Below are 22714 nucleotides of genomic sequence, written 5' to 3' on the forward strand. Positions count from 1 at the left end.
TAAAACTCCTCAGGAAAATCCTGCCCCTGGATGCCATTTAAGGGATCAAACCCATTATAGATTGATTCCTCTTTCCCATCGATTCCACCATCTTCGAATAGAACTCACTTTGTGAAGCTGTCCAGTGGGTGTCACGGATGAGACTGTGCAGAGTCTACAACATATGCATGTAAAGATTTTGTTTTTTTGTACGGATGGTGTCAAACCCTGTGCTGGGTGCAAAGATGTCTGATGTTGGCTGCGCCATCAGTATATATCTGAAGATTAGGAATCCGTGGGAGGACACCATCCATTAGAATGTGCATTTTAATATGTGCCGATAGTGATGCCTACACCTACACCCCATAAGATAGAAGAGAGAACATTTAAGAGTGGGCTGCACACACTATTTTTAAACGGTTGCAGCACAAAGGAAATGTATAGCTTAATTTTATTTTGGTCATTTATAAAGGTGCAGCATATCATTGAAATCAACAAGTTACCTGGACCCTAAAGAACAAACAGCCTTATAGACCATTGTGAGTAACATAATAGAAAATCTGAGCTTAACAAATGGAGATTTCTCAGTAGGTGATCATGCAAATTTAAGCCCTGAACCTCCTTTTGCCAATTAGACCTACAATTACCATGGCTGAAACATTGAGTATTGTTTGGGTTCGCCTCTGTAGTACATAGATATTTAGTTAAACTTTCAATATACTAAACATCCCATCTTGGTGTTCAATACATTACTGGAAGAAAAGAGAATTCAAATCATACCTGTGAATGTCGGAAATGTGTCCTTAGCATCTGACCAATATTCTGTGTATGAGAGAGATCAAGGGCTGCATCCACTTCATCCAAGATATATATCGGAGCAGGTTTAAAAAGAAGCATGGCAAGGATAAGGGACAGGGCTACCAAAGACCTGAAAAATATTAAATGTAATATTAAGAAGTTAATAGGTAACCTGAGAGCTAACAATGAAATGCATCGCAAGGACAATACTTATTAAACGTGCATGAGACTATCTTTTCATTCGTTTTTTAACAATAAAATCACTACTATTCTGTCCAAGAGGAACAGTGATGACATTAATATCAATGGAAGCGAGAACACCCTGGGTGGAAACATGTGTCATGTTTCACCCTTTTCACCCCCCTCAGTGCCTCAAAACATTTGTCACTGGATTGACAATGAACATAACATTCACCTTACTCACCTCTGTACTCTTAGCAAACGACACTTAAAAGAAGGGGAAGAACTCAAGAGGATAAAAAATATCACACATTGGGGGGGGGGGGGGGGGTAGTCCCCTAAATGAACCAATTGGAAAGCCAATTCTGCAGAGCCGTAGTCTCATATGGAGCGCGGGGCTGTCGTGGACTTTTTTGGAATAAACTTCTAGAAGGCACACATTTGAATAAAACATTAATTATGTATTCAGTATGCCCATGGGTCCTGCAAAGGTACAAATCTTAAATTTAATTTGATGTAATCTGCTTAAGATTAAACAGACAAAGCAAGTGAATAGCAAAACAATAAAACCACAGCTAGGACCTATTGTATATACAGTGTGTTTAAACCAATATTGCATACTGTATGATCTATTGTGCAAGCAATGAAATATATGTAATTCATGGGCTTTTCAACAAAACATTTTTTGGGGAGAAACCATAGGTCAAAGGGTGAACAAAACTGCAAATACTTGGCTTTAATTACAAGTCAATCTAACTTTCACAAGTATAAAAACTCAATCCTATGCTGCTGCCCCTGTCTAGCTAAGTTGAACAGGGTTCATTGAACACCAATGATCACTGCGCCGCGAAGTAACTGCCGTCAGCATTTTCGGTGTCGCAGTTGCGGGCGGCGCAGTGATCACATAGATCCGGTATGAAATATACTAGCAAAGAAGACACTCATTGTGTTTTGCTTGTTTGAAGTCAATACTTCCTGGTGATTAGAAAATAGTCTACAATAATAAAACATTGAGGAACTTAAGAAGATGCATGGGTTTACACCCCCGAACTGGCTTGCAGTTCTCCAAATCCAGCAGAGTTGAATGCTGGGCAGCCGAATGTGATGCTCGACAGGCCAGCACAGCGAAGCACAGGCCGTAATTTTCTTTGTCAACCTAAGAGCAGGACTGGTTCTGGGTGACGAAGTAAGAGGAGATTGTCAGGGGACAGCTGGCAGAGACAGAAGAAGGTAGTGGTGCTGTTAAGGCAGGGGGTGGAGGGCTGTGGGAAGGCGGCGATGTCAAGGGCGGGAAAAGAACATAGGTATGGGAGTAAAGCCCCATTTAAAGAGGGTAATTGGGAGAGGGGACAAGTGAGAAGGGGCCAGAAAACAAGGGATATGTGGGGAGCCCACCATTTAAAGAGGGAGACAGGAAAGCAGAATACAATCTGATTCTGTGAAGGGGCCCCAGGCAGACAATCGATGGGTGGGATTTGACAGGCGGGATTCAGTATAAGGTGAAATTGGTGAACAGTGCGTCGGCATAATCATATACATCGTATGTACAGCTCCTAAAGAACACCCAGCTCAGTACTCCCCCCTCCACCCTCCAACGCTTGACTCCGGACCGCTTCTGTTGCCTTTTTCAGTCTAACTTAATGCTACATGTATACTGTGATAGCAGGCAGGTGATTTGGGGAATTGGTGCTTGATAGAATAATGCACTTAAATCAGGGATTTAGTATGTAGGTACAATGCACCACTCTTGGGAGATAGACAAGCAATTGAGGGCCGCACAGATGAGTAAAAAAACAATTTAGCAGACAAAGCACACATGCAGGGAAAATGTAAGAATATATACCACCCATTTATACATACAAACAAACCCATTTATAAATTGTGGCTAGGCCAAGTAATTGCCATTATCAAAGGGGTTTGAGGGACCCTCTACACAGACAGTGGGAAGTACAGGGAGAAACCCAGACTTAACTTCCCCTCTTAGGGAAAAATCTATCGAAAGGGACCCAATTCCTGCCACCTGCCTAGATCCAGCAGGTTTTTAAGCAAATCGGTTATCTCCAGCCATGTCTCTTTTTCCAGATAGTTGCCAGATAATTTGTGTTCGTTTCAGAGCTCCCGGAAAACTGTTGTAAGTAAAAGAAAGCACACAACCTGAGGAGCAATCAGACACACTGTCTGACCGCCACAGAGATCGGCAATGCAGAGAGCGAGCAACTGAACACAAAAGAAGCAAAAAGGTACTTTCAAAGCATGCCAGTGATGCAGGCATGATGCGAAGAAAGCAGTGCTGCCGAACAACGTGGGCAAGCCCCCTACACCGCTGGGGAGCAAAAGGGGAGAAGGATCCCCCTTCCACTGATACTTAACGGGAAATCCATGGTGCATGGTCCCAGACATGAACATGTACACTAGCCTTCTTGGGCTGCCATCTCTGGTATGGGTCTAGCCCACTTAGAACTGGGCAGTGGGATAGACCAGCTACATATGCTTTCCAATTACACACACGTCCTGGGTGGGGAAGACATGGTCAGATTTGCCAGGGAAAGGGATCCAATCATGGCAATGAGGAGGATAAAAGCAGGAAACATGAAGTGGGATTTTTTCAGGTGATGTCGGAGGTGGAGGACAACCAAGAGACCAGCTTGAGGAAGGACGGGGGACTTCCTGTTGGGACGAGGTGGCGGTGGATGAAGGGGCCTGCCACATCTAATCTAGTTTGAGTCACCGGTACCCACTGTTTCAGTGCGTGATGCATCCTTACAAGGTGAATGTCTGCGGCCGAATAGTGGAGCAGGTGAGATATTGGCTAGGGAGAAGAAGTGATACTGCAGAATGAGTGTGCGTGTTTGTGTGGCAGGTGTTTAGAAAAGGAAGTTTAAGGAGTGATTGTGAAGCAAATGGCTACTGGGTGAAAGGAGGCCAACTGTGTAGTGTAGAACAGTGTGTAGTAATGTGGAGGTTGAGTACTAGTGTGAAAGAGGAGGGTGGACATCAAAGGGTAGTGGCGAGATCTAGGAGGAGTAAGAACATTGAAGGGACAAAAGATTGGTCGGAGGAGCCAAGTGCAGTGGAGGAATATGGATAGGAGAGAGTCACAGTGGCAAAAGAGTCCTGAATGAACCAAGTGTATTTGAAAATAGGGGTGAAGAGAATGTCTGCTTCAAATGAGTATTCAATGTTCGGCTGAAATTCAGCTATACAGCTTCAGCTGAATAATTCCTGCAACACTCACTCAAAGCCGAGGTCCACTTTCTACGATTAGTTATGTTCTCTCTTTTTGAGAGATGATCGCCAATTACAGAGAGTGGAAATGTGGGCGGGAATGCTGCAGCATCCAATAAGATACTTGTTTACAGTACTCCAGTGAAGGTGGCGTTTACACAACGCCATCTTCACTGGTGTGCAAAATTTATTTCCATAACATGCCACTAGCAGGAAATTAAACTTTAATATACTGCTGGAGGCAACGTGGCTACAACATACTGTTGGAGACACTACATGGAAATGGTGATGCATTTTCCTATGGATACATGAACATTTTCTGATCGGTTTATTAAACCAATCAGAAAATGTCCATGCACCATTTCTATATCATGCCTCCAGTAGTACATTAAAAGTAGTACATTAAACGTCAATATTCTGATGGAGGCAATGTGCTTCTAGCAGTATGTAAAACACTGCCAGAGGAACGTTATGGAAATTAACCATTCACCCTAATACTTGGGCCAACTATACAGCCCAATAGTAATTGCACTATTCAATTAACCCTTATTTGAAAGGCATAGATTCATATGCTCATAAATAAAGATTACACAGCAGTACACATACACAAGCACGGGAGGTGGGGCAAGGTTCAACAGAAGTAAAAAGAATCAACCCTTGAAAAGACTCACCTCAAGTGAACAGGTTGCGTAGCACCGCTTGGCCGACCAGGGCCTCCTCCCTGGAATCCCTGTTGACGCAGTAGAACTTCATGAAGGTGTGCGTTAACCTCCACTTAGCAGCTCTACAGATGTCGAGCACGGGCACACCAGAAAGAAGAACAAGTTATTTACCAACTGTAACGTTCTTTCGATTAGATGTTCCTCCCATGTATTCCTCATCTTATGATAATCGTATCCCAGCTTTGCTGCTTAGGAATGTTTTTTTCACCTGGCAGGGCTGTGTTCGAGACCGCGGAGTCGAAGTCCCTCGAGGGCAGCCATCGGGCGTCGACATCATCCGCTGTATAAAGGGCTCTGAAGGAAGTTAGAGTGCAACTGGCAAAAACTGTACAGAGGGGTAGGTTGGGAGGGTCAATGAGGAATACGTGGGAGGAACATCCAATCGAAAGAACGTTACAGTTGGTAAGTAACTTGTTCTTCGAAATGATTGTGTCCTCCCACGTATTCCTCATCTTATAAAAGACTGCCATTATGGACTGTATGAAGGATGGCCTTTGCAAATAATAGTCCTTGATAAGAGGTAGAGTCCAAGCAGTAATGCTTTACAAAGGTATTGACGACCAGGTGTCCGCAGTACAAATATCCTGCACCGGGACACCCCTCTGAAGAGCCGTGGAAGTTGCCATGCCTCTGGTTGAATGAGCCCTTAATCCATCTGGAGGCTCTTTCCCAGCTAATCTAGAGCATTCAGAGATTGCTAGAATTATCCATCTGGATAGAGCCTGTTTAGATACTGCAAGGCCCATTGTATTGGAGGGCAGATGGACATGTCCAGAAGGGCCGGGTACCACGTCTTCCTGGCCCAATCCGGGGCAATTAGGATCATGGTTTTCCTGAACTTTCTCAACCTCCTGATTACGTGAGGAATCACGGGGACTGGAGGAAACGCGTAAAGGAGTGGAAATACCCAGTCCACTACGAACGCGTCCCCTAGAGCTCCTCTTGGGGGAAATTCCCTTGAGCAATACAGTTCGCACTTACGGTTGGCCCCGCTCGCGAACAGATCCAATTGAGGGATTCCCCAAAGGGCAAAGATCTCTTGAAGGACTTCCTGAGCTAGTTCCCGTTCGTGGGAGACTGTTCTGCCTGCTCAGAGCGTCCGCTGTTGTGTACAACTCTGCGGCAAGGTGAACTGCCGATAGAGATTCCTTCAATTGCCCAGAACCAGAGCTGCATTGCCTCTCTGCACAGTGAGAGTGATCCTACGCCTCTTTTGTTGAGGTAGTACACGGCCACCATGTTGTCTGTCATTATCAGGACATTCTTTCCTTGTACAGAGGGCAGAAAAGCCTTCAGCGCTAGTCTGATTGCTCTCAGCTCTAAAAGGTTGATGTGTAGTTTTGACTCTGATGGAGACTACCGACTGCTGATTGTCAGATCGTTGGTGTGGGCTCCCCACCCCGTAAGTGAGGCATCCGTCACTACCGTTATCTCCGGCCATGGTTGCCAAAAAGGTTCCCCCTTGAGGATATTCTCCTTGCAAGCCCACCATAGGAGATCTTGAATCACTTTGGTCGAGACTTGCAGAAGATCTGGCATCTCCCCCGAATATTGGGACCATTGAGTCCTGAGGGCCCATTGAAGGGATCTCATTCTCAATCTGGCCTCTGGCAGCAGAAAAATGCAGGATGCCATGAGCCCTAGCAACCTTAGAAAGTCGAATGCCGGTAGATGTTGGGCATTTTTAAACTTCATCACCATCTGCAGAATGTGGTGAGCTCTCCTCGGGAGGCGAGGCTTTCCCTGAGGCAGTGTCCAGGATTGCTCCGATGAATTGGACTTTTGGCTTGGAATCATTTGTGACTTCTTGTAATTGAGGGAGAAGCCCAGACTCTGTAAAAGTGGCAGGACAAGACCAGATGTTCCTGGGCTCATACGGGTGAACTCGCTCCGATTAGCCAATTGTCCAGATAAGGGTAGATGTGAATCCCCCTTCTTTTAATACTCGCTGCCACCACCGCCATCAGTTTGGTGAAAAACCTCGGGGCAGAGGTTGGCCCAAATGGTAGAACCCAAAACTGATAATGAGAACCACCAATTGCGAACCTCAGGTACTTTCTGTGCTTGAGATGGATTGGCACATGAAAGTAAGCATGCTGAAGGTCCAATGAAACCGGCCAGTCCTGGAGCAGAAGACCCTGAAGGATCTGAGAAAGGGTTACCATCTTGAACCTGTCCTTCCTGAGGAACTTGTTCAAGCTTCTCAAGTCCAAGATGGGTCTCAATCCTCCGTAGTTTTTGGGGATGAGAAAATAGGGGGAGTACCAGCCCTTGTTCCTCTCCGCTACAGGTACATGTTCTATTGCACCTTTCTCTATCAGGGTTAAAATCTCCTGCACAAGGAGCTGGTCTGGAATTTTTACAGAGTTGGCTCCCGGTGGATGATCTTGAGGTCTTCGATGAAAAGGAAGACAGTAACCATGGGTCACTATCTCTAGTGCCCAGGCATCTGACTTAATGCCCTGCCATTCGTCCAGATACCGAGTGATTCTGCCTCCTACCTGTGTCTTGTGGGTGAAGACCTCAAAGTGGCTTTGCAGCGGCTGAGGAGGTAGTAGCCGCTGCTGTGGCTGATCTAGCACCTCTCCCTTTTCCACCACGAAAGGGTTTTCTCCGTTGGCCTCTCTGACTGGCCTGCCCCCTTGCTTTTCCAGAAGAGGAATAGAAGCGAAAAGGGTGAATGTTCCAGGAAGATGAGCCTGTGGAAGAGTGTTGTTGAGGTTGCCTTAAAGCGGCGCTAAGTGATTTTGCTGCTGGTTTTGAGGTCTGCAGCTTCTCCAAGCTTTCGTCTGCTTTGCTGCCAAACAACCTCAATCCGTCAAGGGCATATTAAGTAATCTAGATTGCACATCAGGTGCAAATCCAAATTTTCTTAGCCATGCGAATCTGCGCAGGACCGTGCTTGATGCCATGGACCTGCTTATACTATCTGCAGTGTCCAATCCTGACCGGAGGCATTCCTCCATAGCCCCTTTACCATCCTTCACTATAGTCCGGAAACCATCCCGTTCCTCACCTTCTGGGATGCGTTCAGCTGCTGATGACATGCAGTCCCACAGGGTATAAGTAAATCTTGCTAATGTGCAAGTGACAGTCGATTTAAGGGCCATGCTGCCCGAAGTAAAAGCCTTCCGGGCCCAAGCATCAACTTTTTTATCGTCCCTGTCTGGTGGTATTGATGGGTAAGCTGATTGCCTAGTGGAAGTTGCAGCTTGTACCACAAGACTTTCAGGAGAGGGATGTTTGGATAAATATTCTGGGCCTGATAAAGCTGGCCTATATTTTGGTACCAGTTTGTTATTTACTGCTGGAATCGAATCAGGATTATTCCAATTTACCTTTACCCTTTTTTGTAGAGCTTTATGGAATGGAAGAACAGGCTCTTTTAAAGGACTCTCACTCAGGATGTCAGTCATGTCATCCTGCTTGAAATCCAGAGAAGCCGCCTTCCACCCCATAAAATCAATGACACTTCCCATAAGATAACTGAGATAAGCATGATCTGTAGGGTCTGGTCTTTCAAAATCCACTTCAGGTGAAGTGTCTAAGCCACTGGCATTTTGGAGACAGTCGTAAAGATCTGTTATTTTAGACTGTAGGTCCACTAGTTCTTCAGGGACTTCTCTGGCTCCAAATCTAACTCCAGCTCGAGTGACATCTTCGTCAGAGGAATGTTCTTCATATATAGATTACATGGATCTAAAGACTCCTGTCTAGGTTGAGAGTGGAAAGCCTTTTCAGGTAAAGAAGGTGGAATTTGTCTAGGTATGGACAATGGCGTCGACTTGGGTCTTGGAATCAATGAAGGCCTCGATAAAGGCATCGACAGGGAAGACGCTGGCTTAAACTGTCGAAGGAGGCTTCGATGCTGTCGAAGGCGGCTTCGATACAGCTAAAGGTGTCGACGTCATTTTCATCAGCGGTCTCAACACTATGGTCGTCGACGGTGTCGAATCGAGTTTTGGCTTCGACGTCGATTCAGTTTGCCCCGATTTGTGCACCGAAGGCTTTGACTTTGTATGAGGCGTCGGTGAACTTTCACTTGAAGACACACTCTACTCTTTCAACTCTCATGTGTTTAGATCTTGATTTTCCTCTGTCACTTTTAGAGTGGGTAGAGGCATGATCACTATGTGGCAACTTCGAGGGGGTCTGGGTCGCTTTCTCAAATACTTTAAGCATTGAGGCCCTGAAGGCCTCCCATTTTTGTGGGGAATCGTGCTTAGATGGATAGGTTACTCTCCTCTCAGAGGACGAGGAGGAGGAAGACGACGACCTGTGATGTGGCTTTTTTGACTTTTTAGTCGAAGACTAGGAAGATTTCCCAGAGCGACTTTTCGATCGATTCCTCCCCGACTCATGATGAGATTTTCGACTGGATTCATCCGAATCCTTTTGTCTTTTCGAAGACTTCTATTTCTCCTCCCCCGCCGCCAGCTTACCTCTGCATTCCCTAAGAGCCTTACTGGACATGGCCTGACAGGACCTGCACTCGTCAACCCGATCTGGGCTGAGGCACCAGAGGCAATTCCGATGGGGGTCGGTTATAGACATCTTCCTACCACACTTCAGACATTTTATGAACCCTGTCTTGGGTGTGGAGGGAGTAGAAGACAAGGACATCGAAGAAAATTCTGATGCACCATCCATAACACAAAGCAGTTGCGTCGGAAAAATGGAACGGAGGTAATGGGCGCTTCTCGAACCCTTTATACAGCGAATGAGGTCAACGCCCGACGGCGGCCCTCGAGGGACTTCAACTCCGCGGTCTCGGACATAGCACCCGCTGGTGAAAAAAAATGTCAGAAGCAGCAAAGCTGGGATAAGATCATCATAAAATGAGGAATACGTGGAAGGACACAATCCATTTGAAACGCTGTTGTTGCTGCAATGACTGATGGAATGGGCTATTGGCCGGCCTGGAAGAGGTCCGTTAACCAGCCAATAACAGTGCATGATGCAGCCGGAGAGCTGTTCTTGTCGAGCCACTAGCAGAATATGTGGACACCTGCGTTGGGACTCCAAGGATTCTCCTTGTTTGCGAGCATCCAGCACCCATCTGTCGATGGTGATGGTCTTCCACATGTTGACTAACCATACCAGCCGGCCTTCCACTGGGGTGCACCAGTGGCCCCCCCCACCACCTCTGAGTCCACGCCCAGTTCAGGCCTGTTTCGGGGACAGAGCTCTGCCCTGCGGTCGGTGCCGACACTGTCTTCTTGCTATTTTGAGTGATCTCTGTAGGCCACTTGAGTCGTGGAGCAGGAAGGCTGCTAATACGGGCGTTATATCCCTTGGAGGACCTGCCGGACTTTCCTCTCAAGGAAGAAAAGAACAACCGATGTTGCATGGTACCCAGTGAACATGCCATCTCTGTGTCTGTCTTCATAACTTGCAGAGACTTGTCGATGGTTTTGCCAAATAGGCTCTCTCCATCAAATGGCATGTCCAACACTTTGGACTGAAAGTCCGGTCTGAAGTTGGTGGCTTTCAGCCATCCCTACCGACAAAGAGACACACCGTTGCCCATTTGACGGAACCAGGTGTCCGCAATGCCCACCGCCACTGTGATGGCGTGGTCCAATGCCACTTCCCCCTACTGGAACAGTGCTAGAGCTTCTATCTTCAGGTAAGAAGTCCAAAATACCAAAATAGGGCCCAGTTTATACCATAGATCCCGATCACAGCAGAAAGGAATTGGTGCTGGCAGCAGTATAGATGATCCCTTTTCCCCGTAGGGTCCAGCTTCTTCTGATCCTGGTCCGGAGGCACCATGGATGAGGACGACTGGTTTGGATGAGAACAACTGGTTTGCATAACGTTTCCTGGCCGCGGTCGAGACCACAGTCAGGTCAAGGCTGCGACCGTAGCACTTGGGTGCGGACTCCGGCACCCGGTACTACTTCTCTGGCCTATCCCTCTTCGCTGAGGCTGGGTTTCTCATCAGCGCCAGGCCCTCTCATCCCACATGTCGTCCAGGAGAGGTACCGCCAGAATGGTCTTCCTTTTGGCCTCATGGCGTTGGTAAAGGAAACCATCCTTCTTGGACTCCTCTGGCGTCAGCTGGAAGAGCACCAACTTTTGGGGGACCATGGCATGGAAATGAATAGTTACACACCGTAGTGACTAACATACTCTTAAGACCATAGTCCCCTTTTCTCCATACTTTATAGACGTCCCTCGCGAAGGACGGAAGACAGACCTTTTTCATCAGAAAAATATTCTCCCCCTTTAAATTTAGAGGCAGTTTGTATTTACTACCCAATGAACCATTGAGATTTTTTCTTTTATTACTTTTCTTTTTTTTTAAGCAGTTGACACAATGTGTCAGAGGGGCGAGGGGGTTCAATAAAAGGAGATATTTGTATGTCAAGGCCTAGGACACTGTTAGCCCTGGGCCATGATCTTCACGTTACTTTGTGCCTCGGGACAAACCAGATTGTAGATTCAATATAGGTTTACCATTACTACTTGTGGAGGAAGATTATGCCACAGTTAATCTTTCTAGAAGTATCAGAATGTCCATACAACAAGTTAAGTGTTTTTTTCAACTATTCAAACACTTGATTCATCACTTGCAGCACAAATCCTCCCTCTCGACTACATATTTTTTATCCCTGTCCCCTAAGTGGGGTAGATGGTTCTTCAAGATATTTATAGAGCTAATAGGGATGCATCCACTGGGAGGAAATCCAGAGGTGTATCCGTAAACGACATCTCCGAGATGGTGGGTTGTTTTCTTTCTGTTTGATTGGAAGGGACCGCAAGTCTTCCCCATTTTCAGAAAGGGGTGGCCAGAATTCAAGATTGTTGATGAGTGAACGCCATTTCGGAGTCTAGGAGGACTAAGTCACTAGGGTCCGGCGGGGACGGAGGAAGGGGTAGTTAAGAGCCATTCTCATTTGTGTTTTTTACTGCTGTAACTACAAGGGGCGCAGATAAAATATCATCCGACAGCTGCGGCCCCTGTAACTTTGCACTGCGAGTAGCTGGCCCAATAAAATTGGTTCTTGGGTAAAAATATTCCACGCTAGCCCTTCTACATGACGTATTCCAGTCACACAAGAAAAGAAAACGAAATGAGCGGTGCACTAATACGAACGAAAATATCAGGGCACTAAAAGCCTCAGAAATAAATACCAAGTTTACTAATTTTAAGTAATGAAATATGTCCCTGTTTTACTCATGAACTACAAAAACCCCCCAAAAAAATAGAACAGAGAGGACACAAAAGTAAAGATGAAGAGCGGTCTGCAAATAAGGCGAATAGAGAACACTCCCCCTACAAATATGACTCACTGCACGGTGTTCAAAGACATAACACGGGATGCTACGCACTATGGGTTTGTCACAAACATACTATGCAGTCAAGATTTCAATACACAGCATCAGTTCTGGCGATCACTGAAGAAGGAAAAGAAAAAAAAAAGTAAATATTCCCTTTCAAATTTGGCCACTCCTGCCTCACAGCCTAATAGCCAAACAGCCCACTTGCAGGCCACTTCCGGGTACGTGCACCCGCGGGCGCATCCCTGATGGTATATACACTACCTCGGTGAGGAAGGGGGCGGAGTCACACCATCACTCGGGTGCTAAGAGAAAGAGGAAGCTTTCAAATCAAGAATGTTTCAGCACAAGTCCCACACAAGTCCCAGCACATACATGTTCGCAGAAGTCTTTACTTGATAGGTATAGGCAGGAAACTCCTCCGTGTTACGAAGACACTGGAGCTTCCTCTTGACAACGTACGTCTTAGGCCACAGAAAGAAGAGACTCGCGTGAGGCATGCAGCCAAACATCCCACTTGCAGGCCACTACTGATGATTTTGACACAGTACATGCTGGTGAAGTTGTCCATCCGAATAAGAACTGTCGTGCCCTCGATAAGAGGGAGGAAGGCCTTGAGGGCCAACCGTATGGCCTTCAATTGTAGCCAGTTGATGTGGGACTCTTGCTCCGAGTCCAGACCCCCTGGACGCTGTGGCTGTCCAGCGTGGCGCCCCAGCCCTCTAGGAGTCCGTAGTAACAGTGACCCGAGGGACCGGCTGCCAGAATGGCTTGCTCTGCCGCAGGTTGCAATCCACAGACCACCACGTGAGGTCCGGGTGGAGAAATGTAGGAATGTCGACTGGCTCCGCTTGGGGGCCCTTCTCCTGATTCCATGAGGCTGCGAAGTGCAGCTGCAATATCCTCATCTTGAGTCTTGAATGGGGTACGGCTAAAAGAACCGCCCACATAATACCCAGCAGGTGTTGGAACCACCAGGCAGACGTCACTGTCCTGGAGAGGAAGTGAGTAGTGGCTCTCTTGATGGCCGTGATCTTGTTCTCTGAGGGAAAGACTCTCGGAGCCAATGTCCCAGATGAGGCCCAGGAAGGTCAGGCTCTGCGTGGGATGCACCCGAGACTTCTTGAGATTGATAGTAAACCCCAGGTCGTGGAGTGTGTTCATGACCGCAGAGGATATGTGGTGAACTGCTTCCGGAGATGAGGCCCGAACGAGCCAGTTGTCCAGATTTGGGTAGACGTGGTGGCCCTGGGCCCAGAGGAGGGCTGTCACTGCATTCACTAACCTGGTAAATACCCTGGGGGCTGAGTTGAGGCCGAAGGGTAGCACCTTGCATTAGAAATGACAGCCCATGATCCTGAACCGCAGCAAGGAACGATGTGGCTGCCAAATCGGGATGTGTAGATATGCATCCTTAAGATCAAGGGAGCACATCCAGTCTCCCTTGTCCAGAGTCTCCGCAATTAGTGCTGGCGTAACCCTCTTGAACTTTTGCAGAGGAAGGGAGAGGTTGAGGGTGGAAAGGTACAACACAACTCTCAGGCCAGCCTGCTTCTTCTGTATGGCGAATATCCTGGAATAGAAGCCCAAACCTCTCTGGGAGGCTGGGACTTCTTCCACTGTCTGGCTCTCGACGAGCGACCGGATCTCTGCCAACAGAGTTGCTGAGGAGGGGAGGCGGTAGGGTCCGGTAGGCGGTACACAGGGGAGACTACGGAGAGGATCCAGGGGTCCGAAAAGTTCTGGCGCCAAAACTGAACGTGGAAGGCAAGCCTGCCCCCCACCGGAGACGAGTGGAACCAAAGGGGCCTGTCATGCCTTCTTTCGCTCTCAGACTGCTGCAGAAGAGGGGGGCTGGAAACAGCCCTTGCCCCCTTTCCCCCTTGTTGTTGTTTCCACCGGTGCTGACTCTGAGAACAGTCAGGTTGTCTGGACCTCCGTTCTTGGAAGCCCCGGAACCCACCAGGTGCCCGCCCCTTGTCCGAGCGTTGGTGTGACTGGGTGTATGCCTTGGGCGTGGCCTTCGTAAGAATAAAGACTTCACGGTTTGTGAGCTGCTGTTCTTTTTATTTAATTCTTCATCCGTGGTGGAGTGGAAGAGGTCACTACCCTCGAATTGAAGGTCCAATATGCGTTACTGGACATCGTGGTTAAACTTAGTAGCCCGGAGCCAGGCCGTCCTGCTCATGTCCATGGCAATGCAGATGGCCCGGCCAGAGGTATCGATGTGGGCCACGGTGAACTCCATAATGTCCTGTGCTACCAGCTTGGCTTCTCCTAATCACGCTTTGAAGCAAGCCTGGCTCTGTGCCGGAAGTTCCGGGAAGAAGTCTGTAATCTCCCGCCAGAGCCTTTGGTTAACGGCTGCCAGCATGGCATCAGCGTTGGCTTGACGCAGGCTCAAGGAGGCGGAGTTCAGCTTTTTCCCGTACGCCTCCAAGATCTTCTCCTCCTTGCCTAGCAGCGTCGAGTACGAGGTAGCCGAGGATGACTGAGGCTTAGAGCAGAGTGAAGCTGCAGCGATCACTGAGGAGTGCGGTTGAGGATGCGCCCTAAGCAAGAGTGTATCCCCCTCCATCTGCCTGTACTTGGCGTCGAGGCGCCGATTGATAGGTCGGGCCGAGTGCGGCTTAAGCCACCCCTTTTTGGCCAGGCAATGACGTCCCTCTGCATCAGGATCCCCGTCTTTGTAGGGGGTTATAGGGTGAGGATTTCTGCCAAGACCCCCTCCTCGGATTCCTCGACCTCAGGCTGGGAAGGCCCAAATATTCTGCCAGAGCTGCAAGGCGTTCGTGGAAGGCCTTGGCTGAAGACAGCATGTCAGGGTGGTCCTCCTCGTCTGTGACCGCCTGAGTGCCCGGAGAATCTGGAACTGGCGGAGGAGTACTGGGCACCGCGGGCTGCGGTGTGGAGATCGGAGCCGGTGGCTGCAGTGGAGGCTGGTGTGGAAGCGCCTGTACTGTGTGAGGCAGGGGAGTCTGAATCGAAGGAGCTGGCAGCAAGGGCTGCACTGGGGCCTGTGGCACCTGAGCCATAGGAGCAATGACGTTGGGTGCTGGTGGGGTGACCGGAGGGAGCATGTCCCCAATAGACTCCCGAAGGATGGCTCACATCTGGGGAGTTCGCATCAGCACTAGGAACCCTTTTGTAGAACCTGACTTTGGAGGCTGAAGAGGTGGCAGGTGATATTGACGGAGTGGCTGACGGCTGCTGGGGCCTGGACACACTGCCTGGGGTGCAGGTGAAACCTGCCCTGTGCTGCTGATGGATAAACTGTAGGCCACGTACCTGGTTGACACCAGTCCCACCTTGTGACTCGTTCCTCCACCCACTCTCCTAGAGGAGGCATCAGACGAGCTGTCATCTTATCTGGCACGGCGGTCATTTTGTCGAGCTGCGTACCACATGCTGAAGTCGTGGTGCCTGGCTCACTGGACCCAGCCTCGTCCAAGACGCTTGGTGTTGGAACAGAAGGTCTATCCCGCACCTCAGGCTGGGGCCTGGAAGGTGTATTTCCCTCAGCAGTGCTGCGTGAAGGCGCCCCCTCCAACAGGATGCCGGTACTAGGGCGTGCCCTTCGGGAGTAACCCTGGTAAATGAACCTTGCCATCCTTCAGCACTGAAACCGGAAGGATCCATAGACCCCCTCGTCATGAGGCCAGTAGCTAGACTAGCCTCGGTACGTGTGCTGGTGCTAGAACCCAAGAGGTTCCTCTCGGACAGGCGTTTCTTTGCAAAGGAAAAGCCCTTACGGGGGGCGATGGTAAATAGAGTCCTTGCCCTTGGCCTTAAGTGATGTTTGACGAAGTTCTTTAGGTCCTCCGGTGGCGACTTCTGGAAGAGCTCCCTCCACCTAGCTAGCCTGTTCTTCAGTGCACATGGAGTCAGTGTGTCGCACGCGGAACAACCTTCCCAGCTGTGGTCAGGGCCAAGGCAGCTGAGGCAAAGGGCGTGGGGATCGGACGTAGGGCAGAGCTCCTCGTAGGCGGGACACCTGCTGAAGCCCACTGAAGTCAACATACACCGGGGAGGAGCGTGGCGTCGGAGGTCCAAGTACCCAATTGAAAAGAAAAAGACAAAGATAGAAGAATATCCGGGGAAGAGCGTGTGGCATTACATGGCCAAAGCCAAACCCAGGAGCGCTGGCGAGTTCAGCCTGTTCCCGTCGAGGTGGAAAAGGGGACTGGGTAGTGGACAGAGTCAGGCGAGCACATGCTCTGTGCCCCCGCATGACTAAATTTATAGGGGAAGAAGATTTTACTGGTGGAAAAGGTTCAGTCGAAAAGGGACGCCATGTAAGAGTATGACCCCCCCCCCCCACTTTGTCCGGGGAGAAGCCCTCAGCGGCAGAGAAACGCTGCCGTTGTCCGTAGTCACCGTGTCGGTTGATAAGGCATTGTAGGGTGCAGCTTTCTCTTCTTTGCTGGAGGTGGGCTCAGTGCCACTGGTGCAGGAGGTGCCGGAGGCATCCTCTTCTGGATCTCCGACACCAGGGTGTGGAGAGTTGAAAGGATGTCGAGCGATATGCCCCTGGGAGGTGTCGTTTAAGGGGGGGGAGGGGTTGTAGGCTTGATGGGCACAGCGCCCATGTCTTCAATCCCGCCATCCCCCTCAGTGTTCCCGCCGTCGTCATCGTTCCCCACGTCCTCCGGGACTGTCAACAGACACCAGGTCCTCCTTATCCGAGGAAGAAATATCTGTGCCCTAGAGCACGGTTGAAGCCTTCACTCCCCCCACATCCCCCTTTTTGCATCCTGAGGGGTTGGTCTCTGGCTTAGGGATGGCATCCTCTTCTCCAGCGTTTTCTCCACTGGCTTGGCCGAGGCCTCCCGCCTCGGGGGGAGGGCCACTCGGGTTGCCGCCGGGGTCCCCTGGACCGGGTGAGCCCCTTTCGCCTTAGAGACGACGGCCGCCACCAGCTCCATGGTCGAGGAGGTCTTCATCTGGATCACATGGGCCTTCAGGGGCAGGTCGGACACTTTTGCCTGTGCCTTGGTATTCTCTGGCTTGTCCCGCAGCTTCCCTGGGTTAGCCGATTTCCTCTTCGAGGAGGAGCTGGAGTGATGACTGGAGATGGCGAAGATTAACACGCCCTGCCCGTCGCAGGACCCCGCTTGCACGGCGACCCAGATGGAAACGGACTTGCAGTGCTTGGCCTTGTCTTGGGACCCTACGGATGGAGCACCCTCAAAGGACTAAGAAGCCTGCACCTCAGACCGGCCGGTCCTGGGTGAGGCATGCCTCTGTCTGCTGCACGGGGTAGAGGCCTTGGTGTTGAGCCACACAGCCAACCTACTGTGACGATCCTGGAGGGTGCGCTTGGAGAAACCAAGGCAGATTTCACAATCTGCTTTCCTGTGGCCCGGATGGAGACAGTAGAGGCACTGGGAGTGTTTGTCCTCCACAAACCCGTTCCTCAATCTGCATCTTTTTATGGGGAAACTGACATGCCCTTAAGACAGTCAGTACTGGGAGACTGTTTCCCTTAGTCCTTTCCTCATGTTGCAACTTTTGTGCAACATGTAACAGGTGTGCAATTTAACTTAACTTACAGTACACTTGGGTCTCTAGTCATTACAAAGGCCCTAGAAACTCCCGCTGGACTTTTTATGAACTGTGCAGATGTGTCACCGACAGGACGGGTGGCAGCTATCGTTTTCTTATATTTTTACCCCTTTCTTGCCAAGTTAACCGCGCTTACAGCGTTTGGCACAAATAGGTGGCCTGGCTCCAAAATGGCCATGCCACAAGGTTCTTCGTCCTGTCCTTTGGCCATCTTGCCCCTTCACCTTCCCCAGGTCGACGCGACCCGGGTCAGTCCTTATTTGGTCAAGCACTTTCCCGCGAAACCCAATGCTTTCGCGGGCTTCTGCATGCCTTGTGTGTGTGCGCCTCCAGGATGTGGGCTGGGATGTCTGTTCCCAATACACATCCTGGATGCCAGAGAGTCTGGAGTGTCCTGAATGCCTGGGACAATGTGGTCCGTGATTGGTCCACGTATGGAGTGTGTTTGTGAGCAGATCTCCCATTGGGTCCTCTCTGTTTTGGCGCAAAGGGAACTTTGGATAAGAGGAGGCATAAAACACCACTACCATGTCGATCTCCTGAGTTCACACGAACAAAGGATAAGGAGCCAAGTATCCTGCAACAAGAAGCAGAGTCAAGGAACCGCTGGTGACCCGCTGGAAGGTTTGGCAATCTGAGCCCGCTGTCGTCCCGTGGGAACCCTCTGCATCTGGTCGTCCTGGAAGGTCTGCGAAGACGCTTCGACCCATTGGAATAGTGGGATCAACTATTCTCGGCACCTTCAACAAACCCTGCAAATAAGCCTTTTCGGAAGTGTTCCTGGGCCAACCAGCGGGCTGACCAGCTTACACAGGACGTTTGCTCTGAGACCGCCGCTGTTTCGAGGAGGCCCTCGAAACTTGGTAAACTGCCGGCTCTGTGTCCATGGCACCCTCACACCGAATTTCGTACACTTGCCGTTCCCAGGTCTGAAGTGAGACGAGTGCGCCCGGGCCGGAGTAAAAGCGGTTACCATGTTGCCATGCTGTGGCAACGACCTGTGCAAGTTCGCTGCATTTGTGACCCCCCTTGACCCTGAAGCCTGCTGCAGTGGAATTGGGCCGATTCCTCCACCCGGAGCAGAGAAATTGCCACTGTCCCGTTTGGGAATCCCGCTGTACCTCAGAAACTACACGGTGTTGAGACGTCCCGATTGTCGCATTCGAACCTGCCAGCGAAGTGGACTGTACTGGCGAAGTTTGGGTCTGCCTGCGTCGGGGACCGGCGAGTAGTCCTTACCCCAACTGGTGGCCCCTAGCATAGGAGCCCACTTTTACGCACGAAATGGCCCCTGAGGGCCCCTTTCCTTTCCACAGCTATTGCGAAATAGCGACTCCATCCCGCACTCTCAAACTGCCTCTGCCTTCAAGTGGAGGTCCTGCTTGAATAGTGGGAACTTGTTCTTCATCGCCTTATCCACCTTCCTGAGCTGCTAGATACCCTTGAAGAGACCCTATTTTGTCCATTGGCACAAGTGCATGCATGTACTATTGAGCATAAGGCTCCTCTCTTCGTATGGCTTGGACTGCCTCCTAGTTAGGCGTATTCTGTGTGTTGAACTGGGTCTAAAGATTACTTGCACTGCCCGTTTTCCTCCCCATCTAGGTGGTCTACATATTTCGTGCTTTTAACCCCTTAGAACCCATTGGTCTTGTATATATATTGTGTTAATAATGATGTATTGGTTTACTTTAGTGTTACTGTGATTCTTTGCTGACAGAGGTGAGCGCTTAACCTAAGATGGCACTTCAATAAGTTAGTTAAAAAGGGAGGGAAAAGGCAGAATTACAAAAGCACACAATACCAACACTTTTAAAAGAACCACAACAAGTCAAAGAAAGTAGAGTCTACTGTAGAGCAAGAAAGTTCATAGGCCAGGCCCACTCTTGGAGAGAGCAAGGCGGAATGTATCCAAGATCACACAGTTGAATTATACTTTAAAAGTCTTTGCAGATAGTTCAAAAAGAGTTGGATCAGTTCAGAAAAAGTTAGTTAACAGGTCCCAGGTCACCCCAGGATAGAGAGTCAAGGATTTACTGGACACCTTGAACAGTCTGTTGCAAGGGAGACCAGGCAGGACACAGTACCTGAAATGGTGAGAAAGCTCCAGCGGGGGCAGTTGTTCCTGGCAGCGGGTGCAAGTCAGTGCTTCGTCCAGTGGAAGAGAAGATCTCGACGTGGAGGAAAGCTGGAGGTCGTTGCACCGCCAGGGAAGAAACCAGCCGCGGAGTTTCCCGGTTAAAAGGTACTACCCTTTTATTTGCGGTAGTGGTGAAGCGTGGCTATCCGGCCGCCGGGGTGCTTGGCACGGGCGATTCGACCACGAAACGATCCAGGAAGACGAAAAGAGGGCAAACTGGTTAACCCCACCAGTTCAAAGGAAGAAGACTCTCCAGGATGAAGATCTTCTCTGTCGTCGGGAAGTGGTTAGGCGGTTCAGCAGGGCTTCACTGGTGGTGTCGTCGTTGCAGGTCGGCTCAGCTTCTCCCTCTTTGGATTCTTTAGGTCCTGTGGCGACTTCTGAAGTTCCAGTCCCCAAAGCCCTGCTTTTATGCAGAAAACCCCCATTCACCAGTCCTAGCTGTCACTCAAACATGCTAAGTGGTGAGCCGGGCGGCTCACCACTGGGCCAATCACACTAGAGTGCGACTTGAGTTGCCGAGGCAATTCAGTCCAGGGTGCCTAAACACCCCCTACCGACACATCCTGTAGACCCAGACAGAGTGGCACCACTTTTGGAGGCTTCTGTGCAGAAGCCCGCCAAAAGTGGAACAAAGGGCTTAACTTGGGTTGGAGTTACACAGGCGAACACAAACGCCATTTTAAAACCGAGTCCTGGCAAAAAGACCCAACCGGGGAATAAATATTAGATAAATAACCCGGCGGTATCTTTAACATTGCACCAAATAAAGTGGTGCGTTTAAAATGAATAGGAAAATCCCATAGGAAATATTCCGGTGGAATATTTCGCGTGGTAACCACTGCCACCAGCCAGAAACTCGACGAGGGGGGACTGCACAGTGCCCCCTCGAAAAACAGACCCAGGGGCAATCTAATTACCCCTACCAGTACTTCCACAACATGATGGTTTGTACTGGTTCTGTTCACAATTTAAGACTAGTAAAGTCAATGGTGACTTTACATGCCCTGGGAGACAGTAGTCAGTCCCAGGGTATGGAGTCTATGTTTGGGGGTCACTATGACACCCCTGTATTACTGCACTGAGGGTGCTGTGTAACACTCACCAAAAACACATGAAACCTTATGGAGTAAAAGACCCCATAGCCCATAAAACCCATTTCAAAGTCAAAGGATATCTCAAATCATGTCTAAGAGTGGGAGAAAAAGAGTCGCACTCTTAGCAGGAGAAAAAAATAAACCCCAAAAAAATCCAGCAAAGCTGCTGGGGGACTCACTAGGTTTGGGAAATTAGCCTATGCAGAGAATTCTCCCTAACACATGCCCTGCCCAGCCCCTTAACTTATGCTAGTAGATTTCTTTGTACCAGCCTATTCGAGAATAGCATTCTATCTCTGAGTCGTTTTTCAGTGCTTGGCTGCCCTTTTGCTCCCACTTGATTCAGTTCCTTGCACCCTTTGGAATGCCCTCCCTTTACAGATTCAATCCTGTCCTGCTCCTCCTCGGTTTAAAACAACTCTTAAAATTCATCTTTTGCAGCCTGCTTTCTTAATTTCATTGTGAAGCATTTTCATGTGATGCTATTTGTTTTAGATCATGCTTTTACCGTTAATGTATTGTTTTCTATTGTCCAGCTCTTTGGGGGGGGAGAAAGGAACAAGTTACTTACCTGTAACTGTTGTTCTCCAGCATGGGTCTGGCATGGATTCACATGCTCATGAATATTCCCCATCGTCAGGCTGGGAATCCTCGGTAAAGAAAAAACCAGTATCAGTTTCGTTTCTGATCTGTCTTTCGTAGTAGTAACCAATCACTGATCTCTGCGTCATACTGACCACAGCCAATGACTGCCCTCTACCTAAGTCCCGCCTCAGACAGCCATCTTCAGATTTGGTAGCACGTGAAGTGGCAGTATGACCAAGTGAAGAGCCGCAGAGGGGTAGGCGGGAGGGTTTGCATGTGAATCCATGCCAGACCCATGCTGGAGAACAACAGTTACAGGTAAGTAACTTGTTCCTTCTCCAGCATGGGGTCTGGCATGGATTCACATGCTCATGAATAAAGAATACATAGCAGTACACACATGCACAACCACGGGAGGTGGCAAAGGCTCAATATTAAGCATTACATCAAACTCAACATTAAGCAAATCTTACCTCCTCACCAGGCTCACCTTAGGCAAACCGGTTGTGCAGCACTGCTTGGCCGACCCTGGACTCCTCCTTGGAATCCCGATCGACGCAGTAGAATTTCGTGAAGGTGTGCGTCGACCTCCACGTAGCAGCCCTGCAGATGTCCAGCAAGGGCACACCAGATAGGAACGCCGTGGTAGCTGCGATCGCTCTGGTGGAATGGGCTCTCGGACGGCCAGGCAGCGGTCAGTTTGCCAACCGATGACAGTACATGATACAGCCGGAGAGCCATCTGGAAATGGAAGCCTTCGAGAGAGCCTTCCCCTGATTGACAGGTCCAAAGTTCACAAAGAGTTCTGACGTCTTCCGAAAACACTTTGTTGCGGTCCACGTAGAACTTCAGCGCTCTAGCCACATCCAGCGAGTGCAAAGTCCTTTCAGCCGGCGACGAAGGCGACGGGAAGAAAACAGGCAACACCAAGGGTTCGTTGAGGTGGAAGTCGGACGGCACCTTGGGCATGAAGGAGGGGTGCGTCCTGAGCACTACCCTCGTGTCGTGAAAAGTCAAGTACGGGGCCTTGCAGGAAAGGGCCTGGATCTCTCCCACCCGTCGTGCGGAGGTGATGGCCACAATAAATGCTGTTTTCCACGACAAGAACTTCAACAGAGCCGAGTGCAGAGGCTCGA

General features: G+C 49.5%; 1 protein-coding gene across 1 annotated transcript in view; it reads right to left on the reverse strand.

The window, feature by feature from the left end:
- Positions 1–22714, reverse strand: part of SMC2 (structural maintenance of chromosomes 2) — a 938385-nt gene that overhangs the window by 9653 nt on the left and 906018 nt on the right. Inside the window, exon 24 of the mRNA XM_069630781.1 lies at positions 760–907. Within this exon, the coding sequence (XP_069486882.1) occupies positions 760–907 (148 nt within the window). The remainder of the gene's footprint in view (positions 1–759; positions 908–22714) is intronic.

The sequence above is a fragment of the Ambystoma mexicanum genome, chromosome 6q (assembly GCF_040938575.1).
Source record: "Ambystoma mexicanum isolate Mex_15411 chromosome 6q, UKY_AmexF1_1, whole genome shotgun sequence".
Lineage (NCBI taxonomy): Eukaryota > Metazoa > Chordata > Amphibia > Caudata > Ambystomatidae > Ambystoma > Ambystoma mexicanum.